Here is a 25,817-nt window from a genome sequence, read left to right on the forward strand (position 1 = left end):
AACAAAAATCGTTAAAAGCAAACAGCGTGTTGCTAACCAAACAAAGCCTTCCGCAATGAGATCCATGCCATGAGGGAAGCAGCGTCACACACAAGTTGAGCATTGGTGGATGCACGCGCTCGCATTCAGTGCGCGAGATTCTCGGCAACGAGAGAAAGAGAAAAAGAATGGGCAAAACAGCATGTACAAACAAACAAATGCGCGAGGTGACGTCACGATGGCAGTCACAACCGGCAATGACGCCGACCGGCACTTCCCCGGAAGGACGACGGGTGCTGCATGGGTAGAGAAACGAGGAACACCGTCGCTGGGAAGAGGAATGTCTGGCCACTGCCGGACAGTGGGCGTGTGACCGATGCTGGCCGTGCTAAGTATCTAGCACAAGTGGCCTTTGAGACTTTGCAGGATGACCGAAAGACTTGCTCAGCTCCCGTTTGTGGATCTAGCACGAGAGAACCCGTGACCAACGGCACAGGGTTGCGTGACCTGTTCGAACCTCTTGCACAGCCACTTGTAAGGCCCTCTGTGACAAGGGTCGTGGCTTCCCGTGATAACAGTGGTGACGGCGTGAACCGGTATGCTACTATGCAACTTCCTGCAGCGTTTGTGCACAACTTGGCCACCGTGTTGTGCAGCCTCCCATGAATAAGGTGGCCATTGTGAAGAAGTCATACAGCATGTCGTGGCACTGTGGACTTCGCTTGAGTGAGCCAAGATACTTATTCATAATCTACCACTCTAACTGTACCAGCACCTTGGCCTACTTGTAGCTGGCAGCCAGAATGGCCATTCACGACTTCTCACTGTGTCGATGCCAGTAAATTCACTTGCCTCTTGTGCAAGCCATTCTGGCAGGAATGAGTCCTCATGTGCGCCCATATGATTCTAACATGTTTTGCCGTAAATAAACAAACTACTTACAAGTGTGCAGCGTCATGGCACAGCCTTCTGGTATGTTTGAGCTAGGACAAAATGGTCAGGCTCGGTGAACCAGCAAAACACTTTGTACTCACCACCTCTCTCGAGCCGCAGTTTCATCATCCATTTGGCATCATCGTTTGCAAGAACTGCAAGGAGGAAATGACCTCGTCCCATTCGCTTCATCTACATTCCCTACTTTTGATCGCCCTTTTTCCTGCACCTTGGTGATGTACAAATAACTTTGGCATGTATGCAACACCTCCAATTCAACTCTGTGGAAATCCCGCAAGAACCCAATGGCCACCGCCAAATACTTGTTGAAGCATGTTCCCACATTCATGCTGGCCCACCAACTTTTCAAAGCCACAGCTTGGAATGTTGTACAACGTCCAGACGTCTTTCAGGCTCACACTAAGAGCATCCCCACATACTGTGGAGTACTGCAGACAGATGCTGAGCATAGCGCACTTCCATAACACAGCTGGACACAAGAAGACATTTGCAGTGCATCCTGGTGGATTAACAAAAACCTTTCATGTTGCCGTTTAAACAATCCTTGGTGGCACTAAGCCACTTTTGCCATCATATCTCCAGTAGATGCATTCATATTCGAACATGGGAAATCAGATGACAGAGCGACTGACGATTGATCAGACAGGGAGAGAGAATAAAAAACAGGAATGGGGAAGTCCTTTAGAAAGTTCCACAGTGAACATTGGGCAATAAGATTGGTTCGCTGCAGGTCGGGTGAGGTGAGAGCATATGGCTGTTTGACAAATGAGGCCGTGTAAAGAGGAAGCAGCAAAAAGAAAGCGGATGGGTTCAATGTCTTCTCGTTGTCGTAGTGTCGCAAGTCTCTGTCTTTCTCTCTTTCCACTCAGAACTTTGTGGCGCACGTCAGGTCGCCGTCGTGGTGCTGAAACAGCAACAAGGTTTTTCACGTCGGATACGCTCGCCGAGACTGCAACGCCTGGTGGTACTGCCCAGCCCGCAGGAGGAGGAGGAGGAGAGGGCGAGAATACGCCCACCAAAAAAGGGGGGAGGAGGGGTATGGGATGGGAGAGAGAAAAAAAGAGAAAAAAACGGAAAAAAGAAAAATCATGCGGGGAGTCGAGACACTCACGCAAAGGAAACAAAAGAGAACGACAGGGCCCGCTCCGGCATGACACCACGGCGCGCTTGGCCACCCCTGGAGGCCAACAACGGTTCCCACGAGTCCGAGGCCACGGGCCGCATGCTGGCCTGGTCGAGACATTTGAAGAACGCGAGAGGAAGATGGCGGGAGAGGCAACAGGCTCCAGCCGGCTGGCTGTCAGTGGAGCCTTCTCAGTTCACCCATGCTAACTGCACCAAGTGCGGCTCAGTTTTGAGTTTGACACTGTTTTATTTAACAGAGCATTTACCAGAGCGGAAGTTGAAAAGCAAGGCTACTATTTTCACCTGTTCTTGGGTGCAATAAAGGAGGTGCAGATTAAGACATTATCTTAAAAGAGCACTTTTGAGTGGCGCGTGCCGAGACTGGTAGCTAGCAACGTCCAGCATGACATGCTTCAAAAAAGAAAAAAAAGTTCTGTTGAACTGTCATCTTGTGCAACGTTTCATTTGCTGGCAGTAGGGAAATTTTAACCCTACAAGAGCTAGAAACTCGGTGGTTAAAGTTACAACACCAGCTTTCCTTTGTGCTCAGGAGACACTGAGCCCATACCATAATACCTTTACCATAATACTTTTAAGCACTACTTGGGCTCAGATTTTACCAGCATGCAGCGAGGCTGCAAATGCTTTTACGTTCATTTAAAGCTTAAGGAAATCTACTCCGAGATAAGTAAGAAGAGCTTGTAAACCAATTTGCTTTGACACAGCGTGATTCAAATGAAATTAGCTGCCGAGCAAGAGGATCTGCAATATTGCTTGAAGACCAACTTACTACATGCCCTATTGTGCCGACAATGCTTTTCATAAAAAACGATGCAATTTTGCCAAACTACTAGCTACTCTGTTTAATCACTTTGTGCTCTTTCAGTTCTCAGAAGTACAACATGCCGTGTTATGAGACTATATGATTTGAACCTCCTAAAGCACCGGAAGGAGGTGACCTTGCACTCAGAGCAGTTAGCACAGCAGAACTGAAGCCCCAGCGATGGCCAACCGATTCAAATATATTAAAAAACCATGCGGTTACCACAAAGTGTCATGCTACAGCCTAATGTACCATGTTTGGGCTGGCTAGAAGTGGGTGTCTTAATTCCGAGCAATTACTAAAGCACGCTACCGCTGCAAATTTATCTTCGGCAATGACATTTCATGGGCGCTCCCTACGCAAAATGTGGCAAGGTCAGCATACTACAGCATCAACAGCAACCTTTTGGCATCTGGCTCTTTAGCCGCGCGCTACCTAGAAAATTGTCAATAACAACTGCCAAGTGTGTACGATCAGTTGTGTAACGCGATAAATTCAATAAGAAGCTGACGCTACACCACTATCTGCCTTTTGCTAATGGCTAAGACTTGCAGAAAGTGCAAGACCTACAGAGGTTGTGGCAACTTGTGCTGCCACAATCGCCGTAACAGGCTCAAGCGACCCGACAGTGACTAAGGGCTTGTATGCAAACTTTAGGTCAAGCGACCCGACAGTGACTAAGGGCTTGTATGCAAACTTTAGGTTATTTTCGGAAGTGTTGCTTTTGCCACTTTCACTACTCATTTGATTGGTGGAAATGCCGGAAGTGAAAGTGGTGGTACATACTCGCTTCCTGCCACTGCTCGCAGTGGCAACCGGGCATCCAGTTCCACTGTTTCCACCAATCGGGTGACTCGAGGCGAGGGCAAAAACAACACTTCTGAAAGCAAGAGAACTCAGAATACGGGCTTCGTGCTCTGAATCTGTTGGCCAGAGCTCTGTATATATCGAGTTCTGTTGTAGAAACTTGTGCTCATGCCAATGCTGTAAGCAGTTCTGTGCAAACTGTGTCGTGATGCAGACCAAGAAAATGAATATAACCCTCATTCAAGGCCCCGTTATAATGACCCTCATTTGATTCCTATTCCAAGACGTTTAGCCGAATCCCCTCATGTGATGCCCCTCTTACAACACCTCTATTCTGATGCCCATTAGCTTTCACTCATCTAACTACCTTCATCCAAGGTCACTCTCAAAACTCACTTATTCCAACATATCACCCCCCCCAGCCCCCTATATGGCACCTTTCTTACAACCTTTTCCCGGATCCCTCTTTTGGTGCCCTCTCTCAATGCAGTTATCTGAACACTAATCATCTGACATTTCATCTGACACTGCTTACATTTAAACACACTTTATAAGAAATTGTTTAAAACAAAATTTGTTTACAACAACACTAACGTGATGTCCCTCTTCCTATTCAAGACCCTTTAGCTTACACCCCCTGCCCGGTGCTCTCCTTACAACACCCCTAAGAAGACACTCATCTGACTCCCCTCCCCTCATATGACATCCCACTCACAATGCACTTAATAGTACAGCATCCATCATCTGGTATCTCTCTTATAACAACTTTTTTCCAAGACCCTCCTGAAACACCCCCCTCAACAATGGACTTATTCCAACACCCTTCATATGACACCCTTCATCCGATACCTCTCACACAACACCCCATTTCCAGGCAAGCCATTCTATGCCTCTCTTTCAACACTGTTCACCCAACACTTTTCTCCCGATGCCCTTCACCAACACTTGCCACCTAAAGCTCTTTTATGAAACAGCCCGATATACTGCAGACGGCACTGACAACCTCACAATAGAGCAACAGGCTGAAAGGAAATGGAAATGTCTATTTCCAGGCTTTGCACTAGCCAGCCTCAATGTTTACCATGACATATCAGGCTGTGCCCATGACACCATGCACATTACACTCAGGAACATTTCAAAAATGCAAATATTAGGGTGAAGTACTCGTCTAACAAGGCGCTCACCCTGCAGCCGAGCCAGGCATGCGTCTCATATGGAACGAAATGTGCAGGCAGGATTACGTCACAAGATGCACAATGCTCTTGACAGCATACAAGAAATAAAAAGGAAACTGGTTGCGAGCATTCGGAGCTGGCAGTACCAAAACCCAGTGACCCCAACTCCCAGCCAAAGCCTCGAATGTACCCATGGGTTACGCCCCAATATGCAATGCCTGCTGCGAGGATCAAAAAACCTCGGCAACCACCAAAAAGAACCTATCATTCTGTGCCCTGTTAGTAAAAGCACACTTTCTCGATTCAGCCTGTTATCACTGTTACGTGCCCTTAGTAGGCAAAACGTCAAGAAAACTGTGACCTTTCTCAGCTGGAACCTTCATTAAACGCATAGAAAGGCAGCAGACAAGCAGAATGTCAACTCCCCATAATCAAAATGTCAGGATGTCACCACTAAACAGTACATAAAATTAAGAGTTGTTGAGTGGACAAGAGTTCATTTTCAACTAGTAGATTAGACCTCAGAACCAAGCATAAACTAATATACTATAAACTACTTCAAAGCTGCACCTCAAGGATACATCACCGCTTCTCTGCAGGTGTGCTTATTAATTTGGCAAAGTTGCCTGTTCTGAGGCACAACTGCCAGCATACAGAAGAAATAAAGCGTGATGTTTCGGCAACATTGGTAAAAGCGTGCCAGCTTATAAAGCACTTTTGTAACAAAAGCAATGAGCACTGTATGTTGCTAGTGTTGTTCTGCCCGGGTCGTGCAACACTTACAAAGTTGCGGAGTTATAGTAAGTAACGATATTGGTGACATCACAACTTTGCACTTATCATCCTACCCTTTCTCCTGCCTTGCCTTCCTTTCGACTCACAGTAGAACTCTAAACTGCGACTGATTCTCAGAGGTCTGACACTTGACAGCCGAACCTACAGCGCCACATTCTAATACCCCTGCCACACGAACAAATTTAATGTCATTCATATCGAATGACATTAGCATCCAATGTCATTATTCTCCTGCTACACGACAAAATTGAATGTCATTAGGTTCGAATGACATTCTTCATCGAATGAGTTTGGGGAACTCATTCGCATTCGATCGCGAAGCGAATGTGTACTCTGACGCCAGATACGCAGCAGAAACAAGGAACACAACAACATATTCTGCGTACAGTGAAATTTAAAAATGATATTTTTAGAGTTTTGTTTGAAAACCTGTTAATTTAAGTGTAAAATTATTCGCACTACAGGCTCTCGCGGAATGGCATTACTCTCGGTCACAGCAGTGGTCCAGTCATGGCAGCGACTCACAATCATTTTGGGCTCTGTGTTCCTTGGTGGCCGCATCTCCCCGTATGGTTACCTCGGAACTGTCTAACGTTGTGACATAAGCGACTCACAGTTTGGACGTCAATTGCATGCTCTACATGTCTCCGTGCGTCTCCACACCGTGTATGCGTGCTCCTCTGTGTTCAGCCACATTGTTTGTTTACATTTATCGAATTTGTGGGTGACTCTATACTTGGCTTGGATTTTTATGGCTAAATTGCTACACCACAGCCAAAAGTAATATTTTTCGGTTGAATTATAGTACAGAAATGTTTTGATCAGTTTTAAAATGTTACACAGCAATTTCTAACGCCTTTCATGCACAATGATGTTCCTAAAGTGCAGTATTTTTTATAGCTGATCGTAATTGCCACCATTTGCGAATGACATTATATTTTACTGTGTAGCACCAAAAGAAACTGAATGACATTCAATGCATTGAATAACATTAAATCTGCTAGTGTGACAGAAGTGTAACAAGGTAGTAATGTCCTCCATACTGTCCTTCCTTCAGAGATTGCACAAGAGATTAGCATATCCCGATGAGGGGGGAGAGAAAGCAAAGCATAAAGACGACAACCTAAAAGCATCAACGCTTTGATATGCAAATGGACGGACAGTTCCTGCGCAGCTTACCGTTGGGGGCGGCGTGTACCTGGCTTGCAAAAAGGCCTGTTCCTCACGGCTTGCGGTACGTCCATTCCTATTGTGGGGAAGGGGGGAGTGCCAGAAGAGGCCAAGAAAAGAGCAGGGAAAAAGAGGCCTTCGAAAGGCCGCCAGGCGCACCAAAACAACAAGGGTGGTTCCGCACATGCCTCGCAGCCTGAACCACAGGGTAGCTTCACCAAGTCTCCAGCAAACATTGATCTCGTGAAGCTGTTTCACTTGAGGAAACTTCCCGAGGTGGAACAGGAACGAAACATTAAAAACGAACTAGCTTTCTTTCTGCCACAAAACTACAGTATTCTGAAGAGTTGTATCACTTTTCCTCAAACTAAACTATCAATTGAACTCATCAATTCTGCCCTTCCAAGAGCCACCAACTTAAGTATCCATTCGATTATAGTACTTGCAAAGAATAATGGAGATTTCCACTGGTCATGCCGGAGAAGGCTTTATTGCTCTGCGATGAAGAGTTCGAATTCCGATGGTCGACCAAAGTAGTTTATTCGTGTTTCACTGGTCATTTAGAGCAACTCTGAATGCTCTATCTCAATTTGCCAACCAGAGTTGGATCTTGCCGAAAGTTGTAGTCAGCGATGTCGTCACTTCCGGAGGCTACAGTACTTTTCTTGGCAGTTTTTTAGTGGTTTCAAAAACTGGTAAAGGACACCGGGCACTGCTGTTTTTTCGTGCATGCACATTGTAGTGTGTCTATTGAAACATGTCTACAGCATTAACAGCGTACAAAAGCAAGCTGCAGAATTCTGTGCACCCGTGTATTTATCGGTTATGATTATGAAGTCGTTAGGATGTGACCTCAAATTCCGGAACAGTTCAGCGTCACTTCTGCTGTGTGCTCTAGGCATGTTCTGCTGGTCGACCAAGCCTGATTCGCTCTGTAGGAATTTTGGTTGCTCTCTTCCGATTCGAGTCCTCGTCTCTTAATCGACCAGTGGAAATCACCACAAAACAAAGCAGATTATCCGTAGGACCTCCAACCTGAGCTATATAAGGAAATGATTCTGCCTAAAATAGCTGCTATTTGCAGAGTATTAAAACCCTGGGCTTAGCAGGTGTTCATGGGACAATTAAGCCTGGTCCATTTCAGCTAACTGGTCGTTCCTCAAGCGTTAACCTCGCCACACAATTTTTACCCAGAAATTACCCAATTTCCAATGAAATCACTCGCTGTACCCTTAACAATCAATATCTTACGTCTACAGAACCTCCCATTCAATCTCCAGTTCTCCAATGCACAAATGTCACATCATATCATAAAGAACTAAACACAGGACACAAAGACAAACAATGAAAGCAAGTTTGTAGTTAAGCAACATCAAAGCTACCAAGCTGTTAAAGTACTTTAGTGGCTACAGGGGCTTTGCAATGGTGAGCAAGAAAATGTCACCGGGATTAGTCACGTTGGTTAGAAATTTCAAGTTTAAATCAGAAGAATGGGAAGTGCCTGCAGTGGGCAGATTCACTTGAGAGCATGCACTGCTTCTAACAGTGGGTGGGAAACTACTGCGATAAGCAGCAGCTGAGCTCGGGTGTAAAACGTGAATTCTCCCAGCACCTGAGAGCAAAGCTTTTGGGATAACAACGAAACAAATCACAATGTTCAGTAAAAAGACAGAAGCTAAGACACCACATGCACGGCTAGTGTTGGCACTTGCAAACTCTGTGCGGCCATATTTAGCTTCCGATGAACAAGTGCAGGGGGAAGGCACTATTAAAAGCAACATGTAACTCTCTCTGGCTATTCTAGGAAAGGCGGCATGTCCCATCATGCTTGAACTCTGTCTTTGAACTTCAGAAGCCGCACTACGCGTTGTAAGCACGCTTGATGCGTGTCCACTGATGTGTACATGCCTTTTGGACTGATTTACATACTGGATGGTATATAAGCGTGATGGGGCACGCCACTGTTGTTTAGAACAATCACAGGTGCACAGTCGGCATGTGCTGGTACTGTCCCTTTTTTGAATTCCTTTTGCTGTTCATACTTTCAGCCTCATCGGTGCCTTTGTGCAACTCACGCAGCATTCATTAATTTGCTATTCCATTTGAATAATCTGCTAACGATGTAGCAGTCAGAACAAAACAGGCTTATCAATCTGCATCTTGCATAATGCCAATGCATCGAAATATGCAATATAGCATGATAAAGTACCATGAGCGTAACTGGGACACATTTTCCGAGTCGGCTTAGCTTGTGTACGTGTATGGTAAGCTTGAGTGAGTTGAAGGTTGTTAACTGGATTAGAGGTCAGCCAGAAAGGCCAAGTGCCAGACAAACGGTTATAAAACAAACACACACACATTAGCAAAACCTTGAAAGTGCATCTAGAATCGCTTGTGGTCACAGGAAACTGCAAAGACCCTAGATACAACAGTTTCATTTCTTGCATCACAACAGCAGTGTCAGCTCTTTTGTTTCATTTTCTTCCTTGGCCTTCCTTCCACATTCCTTTCATCCTAGACAGTACTCCTGCTTGCTGTTCAATGAATTCATGATATTTAAATTATAAACAGCATTAGAGCGCTTTTGCCTTTAGCCACCATCAAAATATGAATGCAGCAGTCACGCGTAAACCTACAACCTTCATTTCAACAGCCAAATGTCTTACCCCACGTGTCACCAAAGTGACAGAGTCTGTATCCTAATGCTATGTCCGTGTCTGTCATGACGGAGTCGCACTCCTGTGTGTCCACAAGCGATTCGAATCCGCCAGTGCCACAGTTAGCGTGAGCGAGTGAGACCACTTCCTGCTAGGAGCAAATCACCGGGGTGCGCTCCCGAGACAGAGACAGGCAAGCAGGCAGGCAAGCGGGGACATGGGGTCACCAAGCATGTCAAGAAGAGGTCACCACAGAGCACACACACAGATAGTGAGTGGGGGTGTGTCAGTGATGGGGGGAAGAGAGAGAGGGCACGGGAAGGTGGGTCGCGTACGTGTCGCGGCTGCGTCGAGGCGCACCCACCGCGGAGGGGGGCAGGAAAGGGTCCTCCTCGTCCACGGTATCTCGCGGCCGCCTGCGCATCAGCCGCCCCCGCACCGGGGCAGTGCGCACTGGGGCATCCACACAAACACATACGCGCGCACGCATGCAGGCACCCTGCTTCAGACCTCAGTTATCAAATGAGTGTCAACCAAAAAAAGGTTGTCGCCAACAATTCTGTTTTATGGGTATCTACTGCTCCATTTTCTAAACTGAATAATTAACAAGAAAATAAGATTACAGGACCGCACTTAAGTCTCTCAAGAGCAGAAACAGCGAAAACCACTTTGCAAGTCTGTTTTCACTAAATGCATCGTCATTTTTATCCCTACTATCTCCATCAACACTATCGCTACTATCACCATTATCAACTAAAAGCACTGTCATTGTCATCACTATTATGATTATCATTGACTGCAGCGTCGCTGTCATCACTACTATTATCCTCACTCTAAACAAGAATTATGACGGTTTCTAACAAGACAGGTGATGCCTAGGTTTGCCCGCTCGGCTGTGGGGGATCGGAGGTAATGTTTCGATCCCCAGTGGAGACAGATGTTTTCTTTAAGTGTTAGTAAGTGCAAAAAAAATTTCCCCTACCTATGAGCCTAGAAAGGCTTTCGCCTTAACTGTTTTCCATTCCTTATCTGTAAACACAAAACCACAACCACGAAAGAGGTTTTGCTTTTCTTGTCACAGGTAGCAATTAACGACAGTTTCGCAGTTGAAGTGGTAAGGTGTTATGCACCTATGTAAAGCTGGCTTTTCCTTAGTGCTGTTAAGTCTAGCGGTAAAGTTACTTAAAAAAAAACTCTGATGTTATTTTAAAATAATATTGCCTCATGATACTAGGTAGCGTGCGTGCGACGATGTCAATTCATGGGAAGTCACCGCCGTGGTCAGATGCACTTTACTATAACCAATTTTTACCAAAAATATCTTCACTATAAAGGGGGGAAATGCACAGTTGTCTATGGAAGATGAATTGGGACTTCATTTTCACCTTACTACGTCAGAGTTTTTACTATATCCGAGTCTACTATAGCTGGGTTCTACCGTATTATGTCCATTCCAAGCCGTTTGTACTGCTTGAACGGAGACTTTGGAAAAGGGATGCATCCACGCAACTTGCCCCTCTGGTAAACCCTGCGCAACACTGACACTGCTCGGCACCAACTGAACGAGTCACACCCTCAACTCGAAACTACCTCCTCCATGCGAGTCACCTAGACGAATCCAGAACCTGCCCCTTTTCATTCATACACCCAACATAAGGTCCTAAACTGCCTGCAAATGACACTATATGAAATATAAATGTCCTGCGTAAAACACCCGCATCGCAAGGAGCAACTCGCAGAATGATGGCATGCAAACTGGCACCGAGGCTCCGGTTCAATGAATGCTCTTTGACCACATCAAAGTGCTCTCCTTAAAAAGGGAAATACAGTCCTGGGAAATTTCGCTACCCAGTGATAAGAGAAGTTGGTTTAAAGCAATGAAGGGTGGCACGATGTGACAAAGGCAAAAGGCAGGTTCAAACTCGACAAAGATAAAAATCGAGCAAGGGAGAGATACCATTGCATTCAGGAAAGGCAACTGGGAAATAGAAAAAAAAAAAAAAACTGGATTAAAAAAAAAATTATATCAAAGTAAGCAACACTGCATAATACATGGAGTCTTTTGTGGGCAAGTTTGATCTATTTCTTGTAGGGGTGTGCGAATACTCGAACAAGTTCTCAAATTATTCAATTTGCGAATCGAACACCTGGTATTCAGAAGACCGAATATTTGACATAATTTACAACAGGCTTTGCACCAAAGCAGGGAAGACGAGATGCAGTAAAATCTTGTCAATCTTACCCTCACTTAATTCAGAAATGCAGACAATTTAGACAAGGCGCATGGTTCTGTCCAACTCCCATGTAAATCTGCAGCATCGGACACTTGTTTATTCGAACGGGTCACATCGATGTGCTACAAGGGAAGCCAGCGATCATCCAAATAGACAACCCTCAAACATGCATTGCTTGGGCCAGTGGTGCACACGCACCTCAAACATGCGCTCTGCAGCAGGTGTAACAATTCGGAAATCATTAACAATATCCGCTGCCTTAAGCTTTCATCTGAAATGTATAGACATCCATTATCCGACTGTTCAGTTAGAGAACAGTACTGTGGAGTCAACAGTTCTCGGCACTTTTTAGCATCATTCAATAATTCGAACTTTCGGATAACTTTCTCTGAAGGAAGGTTCCTTGAAGGCATTGTGTATGCTTGGATCTACTGAAAAAAAGTTCGATATTCGATTCTATTATCGGGTTTTCCTTTTCTCGATTCAATTTTATATTCGATTCGCGAGTAACTATTCAGCATTCGCACACACCTAATTTCTTGTTTAATTCTGGAGGGAAGGAATATTGGGTACATTGCCTTCTACAAACAATTATATAATTCCAGGTCTTTGGGGAACACCTTTATAGATGAAAAAAGTAAACTTGACCAATTGTTTTTCGGAGATTTAAAAAATTTTGTTGGTTGACTAAAATTCACAATACCAATTATGAGCAGTAAAGTCCAACGTGACACATTCACAATTTCCCTGAATTTATTCCATTTCTTTCTCATTTATTAACTTTTTTTTTTGTTTTTGCAAACATTACCTTCCTTAAATATTGATATGCACGACAGAAATACCAATTCATTGCTAAACATGTAATCCTCATATAGTACAAAGCTCTGTGCTGCATGATAGCAGTACACCAAAATTAGTAAAAATCGATAATCATGAATGGATAACTGAAGATATTTCACAGAAGTGTATAATCTACAGAAAAATTCAGTATAAATGTTATACAGAATTTTGTTTCACAATTATACTATTACAGGAGGGACCAGCATGAAACCGGGTGCAATGGTCACATCGCTGCTGAATATGGTAAATTCTCATTAATTCAGCCTTACAGGGGCGAGAAAAAAATTTCTGAATTAACAAAAAACTCGAATGATCGAATGGGACAGAAAAATAAGGAGAAAACCGAAGACCCTTGGTGTCACATAATCATCATCATCCTCAGCCTGACTATACCCATTGCAGGGCGAAGGCCTCTCCCATATTCCTCCAATTAACCCGGTCCTGTGCTAGCTGCATCCAGTTGACCCCTGCGAACTTCTTAAACTCATCCGCCCACCTGACTTTCTGCCGCCCCCTGCTACGCTTTCCTTCCCTTGAAATCCAGTTTGTTACCCTAAGCGACCATCAGTTGTCCTTTCTTCGCGCTACATGTCCTGCTCATGCCCATTTCTTCTTCTTGATTTCCATTAGAATGTCAGTGACTTTAGTTATTTCTCTGACCCACTCTGCACGTTTCCTACCTCTTAACGTTATCCCTATCTATCTATCTGGTAAACGCCTGCACTATGGTTTTCTGCATTTGAAACACAAGTGAGAACGGAATTCTTTCCTGGTTTCGTAGTCCTTTAGAAGGATGTTTCACCGCACAGTCACTGAAGTACACAGTGCCATGAAGCCGTGGTGAATCCAAAAAATTCGGCCCATTCGGTAAATTTCGAATTTTTAGAAAATTCTGAATGTCAGCTTTTTTGCACACACAAATTGGATAACTAACATATCTGACTCGTATTCAAAATTCCGAATATTCGTACACCCCTACGTCAAACCAAGAAGCTAGTATTTGCACAAGCCTTCAACACTAGTCTCAATCTACTTGCTTTGATCTACGCTTTTCCAGATCCTGCAATCCATCAATTGGCTTATGTTAGCATTTAAAAAAAAAAATGGGGAGAGAACAGTACACTCAACATGCAAAACGCACCACCCTGGTGGTGGTGCGGTGCTTCCCACAAACTGCCTTCTCCCATCAGCTCTTCTGCTGCAAGTTCGCTCAATCTGCCGTATTGCAACTATACTACAAGCTGCAGCCAGACAATGCTGTCGAGTGCTCACCTCTGCCGAATGTGGATCCAGGTGTGGGAAGCTACCCAGATAAGCACCGTGAACAGCAGTCCGCCTCCGAGGGCAGAAGCCAGCATGAAGGCTGTGCCCTCCCTGCATGTGCAAAAGAAACGGGGAGCAGATCACAGAATTCTAAACCTTGACAATCCTTTTGACGATTCACTTCCTTGCTGTTCACCAGTATCAGCTTTGACACTAAAGCAAGAGACTAAGACTGGTTTGGTTTATGGGGCTTAACGTCCCGAAGAGACTATGGCTACGAGAGATGCCGTAGTGGAAGGCTCCGGAAATGCCGACCACCTGGAGTTCTTTAAAGTTCTCTGACATTGCACAGCACACAGGCACCTCACTGCTCATTTATATGCTAGTTCTAGCATTGCAAGTCGCAACAACTAACAGGAGGACAAAACAATGTGACCTGAGAAAATATTCGCAACAAAATACCTGCCCAGAAGTGCATAAAGAAAAACGTTTGCACACTTTGACACAAAGTGTCTCAAACTGGATTCACAGTATGCAATGTGCTTATGCTTGCGGGATTCGGCGCATAAAGACGAAGCATAAGAACAAGAAAGACGACAGGATGAAGCGCTGAACCAAAAACTAATTATGAAAACGAGGTGAACCAGTATACAAGATGACAGGACGAAGCGCTGAACCAAAAACTTTCATTACGAAAACGAGGTGAACCAGTATACAAGAAAGATGACAGAATGAGGTGCTGAACCAAAAACTTTCATTACAAAAAGAGGTGAACCAGTTTACAAAAAAGATGGCAGGATGAAGAGCTGAACCAAAAACTTTCATTACAAAAATGTGGTGAACCAGCATATACAAGAAAGATGACAGGACGAAGCGCCAAACCAAAAACTTTCATTACGAAAACGAGGTGAACCAGTATACAAGAAAGATGACAGAACGAAGTGCTGAGCAAAAAGCTTTCATTACGAACAGAGGTGAACCAGTTTACAAAAAAGATGACAGGACAAAGCGCTGAACCAAAAACTTTCATTATGGAAACGAGGCAAACCAGTTTACAAGAAAGATGACAGGACGAAGCGCTGAACCAAAAATGCTGACAATTACATTACTTCCTAATGCAAAATTTGAGTGCAGCTAAGCTGTTTTACCTTTTTTGACAGGTTGACAAAGATTTCGAGCAAGACATGTATGCACAATTACGGACAACTATTTTATTTTTCACACATTTTCCTTCAGGAAACACTTCACTAAGAGTTTTCGAGTGTCATGAAGGAAGCTTTGTGGTCGGAGAAATGAAGAGAGCAATTAAGTTATCAGGATGCTGCGCGTGGGCCCATGAAAGTTGAGCGGTGAAGAGACTAATGCCACAAACTGAAGATGAGAAGAAAGAAACTTCGTAAATATCTTAAAGTGACTTGAAAATGCTGTAGCCAAAGTTAGCGTCTCACCAAATTTCTAGCAGTATGTTTTAAAAGAAAATGAGGGCGGGCTACATCCTTGCCAGTCTTTCCTCGAAAGCCAAGGGACAATCGGCTAGAGATCCGGACTATCAAACTAGCTGTATATACGCTAACTACATCAAAATATGATGCTTTTCTCTGTGACTGAGCACCCACACCGAACTGCAGGGTAACATGCGCAGTAACCGAGAATACATATGCTCACAGAGAACAGCATCATATTTTGATATAGTTTGCGTATATACAGCTAGTTTGATAGTCCGGATCACTCATCTTTGCAGTGTGCACCATGTGTGGTAGTCTTCTACTTGAGCTCTGAAGTGTGCCTTTCATAATTGGTTCACAGGAATGGAAAGACGCAGTATCTGTCACACTTGTTTCTGTGGACACCTTAATCACACCTCAGTAAAGAAAAAAAGGTGGGAGTGAAAGTGGAGCTGGTTACCAGGGACAAGGACAATGATGCAAAAACCACCCAGGAACGGGCGCCAAAGAGCTGCGCTCTAAAACTTTCAATACGAAAACGAGGTGAACCAGTATACAAGAAACACGACAAGACGAAGCGATGAACAAAAAACTTTCATTACGAAAGCAAGGTGGATCAGTATTTAAGAGGTGGCCTATCAGGACACGTGACCACAAAAATCATAAACAGGAACCTTCATGACCAAACTAAACATGACATAGGCCTCAGGTACGATGAAGGGAGGGTAAGAACGCGCATTTTTACAGACAGTAACCACATAATCAGAACAAGGCACAAAATGATGAGATATCTTCATACGCCTGAGACATTACAACTGGTAAATTTTGCAAAGCCACAAGCATGGAATCAAACCAACTAGCCCAACAACAAGTCCTGCTCAAGCAAATGTCCAGATACCCTGCAGCAAACAACCCCTACATGCAAGCAGTTACCTACTCACTCCCACTTAACAAGCAGAAAGCGGTTCTTAAAGACGAAAACACTCTCAAAGTAAAACAGAACTGCTAACAAGTACCAAAGTGCTGAAAGCAACACCACTCATAGGCAGTGCATAAAGACCATGACCATGGAAACTGATGCAGTTATCTAGTTCTAGCTCGCATGCTTCACAATATGCGTTGCCACAAGTTGATAATGGTCACAACCACCATAAGGCCATCATTTCTGACAGCAAAACTCTCAGCTGAAACGGCGCAGGCAAGCAGCCTTATACTAAGGACTAGACTCTCATTAGTTCACAGTTATGGAAGTTAAAATAGGCACCAGCAATACTGTGGAGATTGCTCTCTACAGCTGAAAACTTTTTTTTTGGCATGGTATAGACGTGAGCGGATGTTGTAGACGTAACCGACCGGTTCTCTGCAGCTTTAACCGGCACTATTTTGTATTTAAATGGAGTTATTTGGATGAATTAGCTTCACTATTTGTTCATTGTTACCATCTGAAGTAGTGGCAATAATCGTACACTCTTCATTCTGTCAACGAGGTGGCCTACAAGAGCGCATGATTGGATTGAAAATGGAACAGGAGCAGCGTCCACCTCAGCTTTCATGATGCTGCTGTCATGCCGGAGGGGGGGCATAACCATCATTACCCATAGAAGCTAATTATTAACGCTGGAGCTGAGTCACATTGTTACAAAATAAACATGATGACAGCATGACTCTCGCTCAGACAGTCTAATGAGAGAGATAGCATATAGTGCGATCCGCTCTACCATGATCTGCTACCAGGCGGTGCCAGTGCTCATGGTCCAATAGGTACCAACGTGGCAGGCCTGCATGCCGCCGTCTAGCATGTGAAGCCCCATCCGGCACTATCAAGGCGATCTGGGCACATGCAGTGGAACGCACAGTTACAGATCGCGGTAACAGACTGCAGGCCGTGCCATTCTTTAACTCTCTGTTATCATATAAACGAAACATGAGAAGCGACAATGTTAACGATTTTTTAAACTGATTTTTCACACAAAAGTTGCTTTCTTAAGATCATAAATTTTTCAGGCTGTTCAATTATTCGGACCATTTTCAGGGCCCCGAAGAGTTCGAAAAAAAAAAAGGTCGATGACTGAACAAGCACTAGCTATGGGAGTGCTGCATGCTATGCATAAAACGAAAGTAAAAAAAGGTTCCCCAATGATTCAAACTCTGCACAATTAAAACAAAATTTTGAACCGCTTTCAATTTGAATTATGAACGGCAAGCTGCACTGCCTGAGCAGTACCCTGTACACAGCGCATAGCTGCAAGAGAAGACATGCGTAGGGCACAGACGGTAGTAGGAAGTGGGAGACTGCGCTTACAGGAGGCCAGTGCAGGTGGCATCCATGGCGCGACGGTATTCGCGGTTGAGCGGGCGGCAGTCCAGCAGCATGCCGAGCATCCCCAGTGCGTTCTGACTCCCAGTGAGCTCCTGTCCCAGCTGGCTCAGCAGGGAGTGCACCTGGCAGCAACGAGGGGGAGAGAAAGAGACAGCGTGTAAGCGAACACGCTGCAACAGGCTCCTCCGCTGAGAGCACATCGCCATCAAAACCAGACCAGGCTTCACTACAGCCAGCGGTGGTCCATTCTTTACACAGCCGAGGCGTGGCAAATGCACGAGTTCCCTTCAGGTCAGAACTACCCGGACACTGGTTCACTTGACATTTCGTACATACACCCTAAACGGACTCTGGAACACTTATATTGAACAACCCAGATGCTACTGTTACATCATTTGATCTAAAACTCGTTAACGGCTATTGCAGAGGATGATTCCAACATAGAGTATAGGATGAAACAAGACTTCCTGACACTACACCTACATGGCGCTATGTGTCTATGGCTAAAAGATGCAGTGCACTCCTTGCATGGGCTGTACACCTAGAACCCTGCGAGTGTGCCCTATACAACAAAATCACGGCAAGGCGCCTGCCAAGTGCAAAGGTCTTCAAGTTCCAGCGGTCACTGAAGCTTCGATCACCACCGAATTGCCCACAGCAGCAAAACAAGAGGCAGCGTGAAGCCGGTGTATACCCACCTCTTTGCGGGGAAAATAACGGTCTGCCACTTGTGTGACTGGTGCCAGCAGGGTCTGCACGCCGTCGACAGCTGCTCGCGCCTCTCTGAGTGGCTGCAAACAAGGCACGCGAACACAGGCACTCGTAACAGCCCCAGGGACTCGTAACAGCCCCAGCACGACGAGGGATGTGAATTGTAAGAAGCAAGCGCTTATCTGAGAGATGACCTCGAATTACTATGCTGCCAATTCAATCATCAAGTAATAGACAAAAGTGCCAACAATGACCAGATACAGTGATAGAGGCAGCAGACACATCTTCGGATATTTTCCCCACAGCCATGGTGTACCAGACCCACACTCAATTAACAGTATGCCAGCTGACGCTTTCAGGAGGGCAGCGAGCCCAGGCCAGAATCCTCACCTCTACGAATGGACTAGAAGAGTCGTCTCTGCAGTGAAGATAGTAGTTGAGCACAACTGGAATGAGAGAAGCGGAGGGAAGGAAGGGTCAACACCACACAATGCATGAAAGACATGCAGGCACAGCAGCCATGCGACAATTCTAAGTGTTCCAATGGCACAAATTGTCTGGCACTCAATCTGAACCAACAGCCATGCCAGAGGTCTCCTTATTGCACTGTATTGCAAGGTCCTATGGTATCTGAAGTCTGATTCAGTATTCTGAGGATAGCAATGGCCCTAAATTGTGGTCACAGAAAAGCGAGCCCTTTTTTTCTATGCAAACAAAAGCACCAGTAGATATCACATCATAGGTTTCGCATTACAACAGCAATCAATATGGGTGCAAGTTAATTCATTACTGCAGCCAAGCCCCCTTATACGGTGGAATCTTATATGATTCTCACAGGAACTGAAGATTAAGACGTATTATTCGAAAATCGTATAATCCAAAACAAGCCCCAAAACGTCATGAATGAAGCGTACCTAGCAAAGAACTTTCATTCTACGCTGAGAATATCATTTTGCACTGGAATTTCTGTTCCTCAATGTCTAAAAGCAAGTTCTTTGAAACTCGTAGAAACTAGTTACCACGATGTCATCGCAAACTCCACACACCACAAAGCCACAGCAGCGAGAAGAATCTAAAACTTGGCATTCTGAGGACTTCCACGGAGAGCGTTACTCCCGCAGATTTGGCTAAAAGACAAACACTCCCAGATGTTATCGGTACACACAGCATATTGGCAGGCTGTCAAGGTCAGCGCCATGAACCGCTCTAGTTAGAGCGCCAAACTGAGGGACCCAATACGGAAATGAAAAGGTAAATTCTCAACGACAAAAAGCGTGAGTGCGTGTCCCTTTTGCATGGATTGCAGCATGATGGTTGTAACAGAAGTAACCATCTATAAATGCAAAATTTAACTTTCTCACCAAGCGGCTCATTTGCATGTACTATGTACAGCAGCACTGTTTTCATGAGGTTTCCGAAGATAGCCAAGCATGAACTAACCACCTCACAACAAGAGAATGCTCACCAGTGTCCACCATTCCACTGGACTGCTTCTGAAGGAATGGCTCTGGATCCAGGCAGAAGTCGGAGCCGGCCTACACAAACCAATATACAATTAACAACTAATGACTATGTTAGAGTCGTTAGAACACAAAAAGCACACAACCAGAGCGACAAATGAAACCCTGACAGCACCTGCCTTGTACCAAAAGTGTTTACAGCGTTAACCAGCCAGAGAATGAGTGCTTAGTTAGTTGAGACTTACGGCAACAACAACACACGAGGATTTCTGAAAATCCTCTTATAGTAACCGTTCCACGTCGACATGTCCATCTTCCTTGGTGGACTGAACCGTGATGGGCAGTAGCAGTTGCAAATGTAGCTGCTAAATGCATGCTTGCATTAAAATGAATTTTATCAAGACTCTAGCCTACCGCGTGTGCAATTTCCTTTAGCTATTTGCTTCATTGTTTTTTGTTTTTTTCAGGTGACATTAGTCGCTACTGATGCTTTAGATTTGTTGTAGAGGGACAGGCGTCCCTTAGGTCATTCGTCAAATGAAATTCTGGTTGCAAATGCTATTGAGGAAGAAGTGTGGCTGCTGCCATAGGGACTGTTGCGGTGCCGCACATGCAGCTGCTAAACTTCTCCCCTCCTGTCATGTGTGCACCACCCATGATTAGGCACTGGGGTTGAAAAAACAAATATTTGAATTTGATTCCACAACCCACCCGTTTTTCTCAGCTATTTCTTGGTAAGCTGCCATGTATTATCTGTCTACCAGACCCACTCTAGTACCAATACAATCATCTTTACCAAACACTATTTCACAACATATGGACAGGCTATGGAGGTCTACTCCAGGGGTCCCCAAATCAGTCTCTGTGGAGTCCTTGGGTTTCCTAGTGTGCTTCCCTGGCTTCCTCGATAAAAAAAGCCTAAATCAGTGCATGCTTTAACCTTTGCCTGTCTTTTACCCGCTTGATTTCAGTAGCAGTCATAGTGCAACTGCCTATGGTAGACTGTGCTACCCCATGGCTAACCATTACTAAATGAATTGGAGCACGTTTTTGAGAACCACACATGCATGTTCATTCTTGTTTTGTTTTCTCCATGAATGTCTGGCAGGCAATGAAAAAGCCCAGAATGCAATGTTGCTCAGCACTTCTGGAAACAATTGTGGTCCCCCATTGATCACAAAGAGATAAAAGGACCCCTGGCCTGCAGTGTGCCAGAGGCCACTCACCACACAGATGCCGAGATAGAGGGAGACCAGCACCCAGCACAGCACCACAGACAACAGGCCCAGGACCGAGAAGCTGCACCAATTTGGAAAGGAAGGAGAACAAACCTCACTCGCATTACATGGTCTAAGAGTTCTTGCACAAAGGAAATGCAACAACAAAGTAAAAGCAGGAGTCTGTCAAAGCATGAAGAGCTCAGCCAGTTGCCTGTAAAAGAACAGAGATGCTCACACGTAGGTGGCAGCAAAGAAGCTCACCAGATGCGTGGGGACAAACTCACTCTAGCAACGACTTGTGAACCACTGATGTTCACACCGATTCCAGCAGTGTCAGTGAGAGAGAGAGAGCAGTGCCTCTCTTGTTTCTACCTATTTGAAAATGCTTTCACAGTCGTGTCAGACCACTGTTTGCACTGCTAGTTCATGAACCTCATTGACCACCGCAGACAGCTTGCCTGATGCATTCTGTGCCTAAAGGAGTTCAGCTGTGACCTTGGTGTATAAAAGCAGATGAAAAGTTTTAGACACTGTCACTCGCATCTGCCGCTCAGAATGGCCCGTTGCGATGGCAACTTTGATGACTACCCTGATCCTCACTCACCGACATTTTCCGATGCCTACTTCCTCAATCACCAATGCAAGGAACAATGCATGTTCAAGAACCCCAGGAGGTTGAAATTTCCGTAGCCCTCCACTACGGCATCTCTCATAGCCAGAGTCGCTTCGGGACATTGAACCCCGAAACCAAACCAAAGCAAGGACAAGACATTGATATCACTCTTCAACACTGCATGTGACTCCCATAAAAACTGTTTCTGTGTTTGCTACAGCTTACTTACTACTTTTCTCACCCAGACGTGTACACTTTTTGTATTGTCATGCCAAACAGTCTCCGCATTCCTGCTGTCAAAATGATGAATGACAATGCACCTCTGGCCGAAGTGGCTTGGACCCTTCAACGCACACAGGAATAGTTATACTGACCTCAAATGAGTCAAATGACTCAACACTAGTAAGCAAGCTACACACAGTGTCAGTTTCAAGCTCCCTACGTCATATCCATGACATAAGTGGCTGCAGCCCCTTCTACCTCCTTTATATGCTCATGTGTCTCACCAAAGCCTCAATACCATCTTCCCTTTCCCATCAGTGATGTGCCTTCTATTGCAACACTATCGAGCTGGGAAAGCCTGCCGGCTTGCCCGTATCCATATCAGCTGAGCACTCCAAGCATCGCTACAACAGCTGACACCAGCAAATCTGCAATGTCCCCGGCGATTTAGTGTGGTGACTGTAGATGCTAATGTGCAAGGCTGCGTCAAAAACACTTGTTCGACTACACACCATTCTTTTTGTGTGCTGCAGTGCATCAGCGATTTCAACTATGCCATTTCATGTCTAACTAAAAGCGGCCACTGCTCATGAAAAGCTGCATGTCACTTGGCTCAGATTCCACCCTTAAGAACTTGCTCTACTTGTTCCCAGGGCTTCGTGTATGAGGGGGGAAGGGATAGTGTCACAAGTTTTGCATCTTCGTTGAAGGATTGAAGAAGCTGGTTCAGCCTCGATCCACTGAGCTCTCCTTCTCAGCCAGAAATAAATACCTCACTACAAACTCAACACATAACAATGTTATGCGTCATGCTTTCATAGAGAAAAAAACAACAGCCACGACATGCGAGGACTCACAGAATGAGCAGGCAGCGCGAGTGTCTGATGACACCCCAGAGCAGCAGCAGGCAGACCAGTATGAGCACACACAGCAGGCCAATGGTCGCTGGCCACCTGTGGAGAGAGAGAGAGAGTCATTCAAGGTGAAGGAGATGACAGCAACTGACACGCTTGCATCACCGTCACACTTGGCTCAGGAAACGCCCCAGGTCTCTGACTCTGTGCACGGCACATGACAAGCAGTCACATTTATCTTTTTAAGAGTTTCTTTGTTTCCTCATTAATTCACTTATTTCAGACAGAGATGAGAAGACTGTAAAAGAACGGGGGGAAGGGACGTAAAAAACAAACACACTGAAGCCCCACCGGAATAGCTCAATCAGCTGGAGGGCCCTTGGCAGTGGGCTGAGAGTGAGATGGCCAATGCGGGAGTGCAGCTCCTGGGCACGCCCAGCGCCAACACTCAGGTTTCCCTTGATGAGCTCCAGCGAACGGTCGAGCAGGTTGCGGGCAGCGTTGTCAGACATGGCGCCAGCTAGGGCATCGGTCAATCCTTCCAACTGGTCCTTGGCATTACGGCCAAGTGCTTGCTCCAGGTACTTTGTCTGCAGGGTGGCATGGACAGCCGGGACACCACTTGTCAGTCACACTTCAACGTTAACTGCAGTGACACTCACGCTAGTACACATCTGCTCTCATTTCAAAAAGGAACAGCTTCAGAAGTTTATGGCGAGTCGTAAAGCTACTCGGGATATGAGAGACGCCGTAATGGAGGAATCCGAAAGTTTCAATCGCCTGAGCTTCTCTAACGTGCAGTGACAACGCACAACACACGGGCGCCTTGCTTTTTGACTCAATCGAAAAGCTGCCGCCGAGGGAAAAATTCAATCCCACGTCTCTGGGCACAATAGCCGAGCGCCCTAACCACTACACCACCACGGCGGGGCAAATTAAAAAATAATGAACACTTTTGCCAAAGACAAGGAGGGCTCATGAAGTCAGTTTCACAAAACTGCCCACAAGGAAGATAAATTGTGATGTAGTTCATCCACTGTGAAAAGGCGCAGGAATAACGCAAAGTGAGCGCTTTGTATCTGGCTACGTCACTGTTGACCACAAAACGTCTAGCACAGAAAAGTACAAGGGCATCAACTACACCACCATACACGACACAGCGATTTCTTTCAAGACACCACAAATGGGCCTTCTTGCGTACCGTCGAGGATGCACTGAACTTTTGTTGCCTACAGGGCTGCCTCAAAAACCTGTAAGGACAGTTATGCTGTCAATTTTACAATGCAATTTAGCAAATCAGGACCAATGCCAGCTCATGAGAACGTCCTTCCAGTTTCAATGCCTCGCTTTGCAGGATAAAAAAAATGGGTACGATGGAAGGTACCCGACTCACCTGGTTGCCAAAATTATTAAGGTTGTCCTCCATGTACTGGGTCGATTTTTGAACGGCCACCACACCCCCATGAGCCTGGTCATTTCCAAACAACCCCAGTGCCAACGCACCGCTGCAATAATAGACAGAGTGGTTCGTGAGGATCATGAAACAGACCAACCGAAACTTTAGCAAAAAGAGGCATAGAATCGCCTAAAAAAACCAACAGTTTACGGTCCTCTGAAAACATACTGTGGCTGTTTAAAAGCAACAAAGGTTATGTTTTTACTAACATTCCACTGAAACAAGTACAATTCAGTTCAGGCGTTCAGTCGTGTCCGACTCTTCGTGACCCTATGGACCATGTCACGCCACGCTTTCCGGTCTCTCACTATCTTCTTAACATCACATAGCTTCATCTGCAATGCCTCGAGAATGCCATCTAACCACCGCGTTCGCTGCCTACCCCTTCTCCGGCGACCCTCAACCTTTCCCAACATCAAATCTTTCTCCAGCGACTCCTCTCTTCTCATCAGATGACCAAAGTAGCTGAGCTTTAACTTTAGAATTTGACCCTCCAATGAGCAGTCAGGGTTTATGGTCGACAATATCGACTGATTTGATCTTCTGGCAGTCCAAGGAACTCTTAAGAGTCTTCGCCAGCACCACAATTCAAACGCGTCAATTCTTCGGCGGTCAACCTTTTTCACAGTCCAACTCTCGCTTCCATACATCACAACTGGAAAGACCATAGCACGGGTTATACGGATCTTGGTTGGCAGACTAATGTCTCTGCTCTTTACTAGGCGGTCAAGGCTAACCATTGCTCTCTTTCCCAGAAGCAGGCGTCTCCTAATTTCATGGCTGCAGTCTCCTTCCGAGGTAATCTTGGCGCCCAAGAACAGAAAATCTGTCACAGCTTCCACTTCTTGTCCATTGATGCTCCAGGACTTGATAGGGCAAGACGCCATGATCTTCGTCTTTTTAATGTTCAGTTTAAGCCCAAACTTCTCACTCTCTTCTTGTACGCGCATCAGAAGTCTCTTGAGTTCCACTTCACTTTCTGCCATTAAAGTGGTATCATCCGCATATCTAAGGTTGTTGAAACGTTTTCCAGCAATCTTCACTCCAGCTGAAGACTCGTCCAGACCGGCCTTCCTCATGATGCACTCTGCATATAGGTTAAAGAGGCAGGGCGACAGTATGCAGCCTTGCCTCACCCCTTTCTCAATCGGAAACCAATCAGTAAGACCATGCCCAGTTCTGACTGTGGCCTCGTGCCCTTCATAAAGGTTCCTGAGGAGACAGATGAGGTGAATTGGAACTCCCATCTCTTGGACAGCTTGCCACAATCTGCTGTGATCTACACAGTCAAACGCTTTCGCATAATCAATAAAGCAGAAGTAAATGGGTTTCTGGAACTCTCTTGCTTTTTCCATGATCCAGCGAAGGTTGGCAATTTGGTCTCTAGTTCCTCTGCCCTTGCGAAACCCAGCTTGCACGTCCGGAAGCTCCCGATCCACATACTGCTGCAGCCTACCTTGCAGAATTTTTAACATCACCTTGCTAGCATGCGAAATAAGCGCGATCGTGCGGTAGTTGGAACAATCTTTGGCACTGCCTTTCTTTGGAATGGGGATGTAAACTGACCTCCTCCAATCCTGTGGCCACTGCAGGGTTGTCCAAATCTTTTGACATAATGTATGCAGTGTGTTAACAGCGTCGTGGTTGAGGTTTTGAAGCAACTCAGCTGGAATACCATCAATTCCGCTAGCTTT

General features: G+C 45.4%; 1 protein-coding gene across 9 annotated transcripts in view; it reads right to left on the reverse strand.

Moving 5' to 3' along the window:
- Positions 1-275: 275 nt before the first annotated feature.
- LOC146189063 (protein tweety-like) overlaps positions 276-25,817 on the reverse strand; it is a 36,985-nt gene continuing 11,443 nt past the window's right edge. The window contains exons 4-16 of one of the 9 annotated variants that reach the window (XM_084603982.1): positions 24,061-24,172; positions 23,019-23,257; positions 22,671-22,766; positions 20,985-21,057; positions 19,764-19,833; positions 18,689-18,744; positions 18,286-18,378; positions 17,570-17,709; positions 13,832-13,933; positions 9,821-9,901; positions 6,838-6,904; positions 2,045-2,163; positions 276-1,837 (exon numbers count right to left, since the gene is read on the reverse strand). In XM_084603982.1, coding sequence (XP_084460108.1) covers positions 1,819-1,837; positions 2,045-2,163; positions 6,838-6,904; positions 9,821-9,901; positions 13,832-13,933; positions 17,570-17,709; positions 18,286-18,378; positions 18,689-18,744; positions 19,764-19,833; positions 20,985-21,057; positions 22,671-22,766; positions 23,019-23,257; positions 24,061-24,172 — 1,267 coding nt within the window. In that variant the 3' untranslated portion in view covers positions 276-1,818. Of the gene's footprint in view, positions 1,901-2,044; positions 2,164-6,837; positions 6,905-9,820; positions 9,902-13,831; positions 13,934-17,569; positions 17,710-18,285; positions 18,379-18,688; positions 18,745-19,763; positions 19,834-20,984; positions 21,058-22,670; positions 22,767-23,018; positions 23,258-24,060; positions 24,173-25,817 lie in introns of those variants that run through there. The other 8 variants (XM_084603983.1, XM_084603985.1, XM_084603990.1 and 5 more) reach the window with 8 other exon arrangements.

The sequence above is a fragment of the Amblyomma maculatum genome, chromosome 5 (assembly GCF_055883805.1).
Source record: "Amblyomma maculatum isolate TAMU_Amacu chromosome 5, ASM5588380v1, whole genome shotgun sequence".
In the NCBI taxonomy this organism is placed as follows: domain Eukaryota; kingdom Metazoa; phylum Arthropoda; class Arachnida; order Ixodida; family Ixodidae; genus Amblyomma; species Amblyomma maculatum.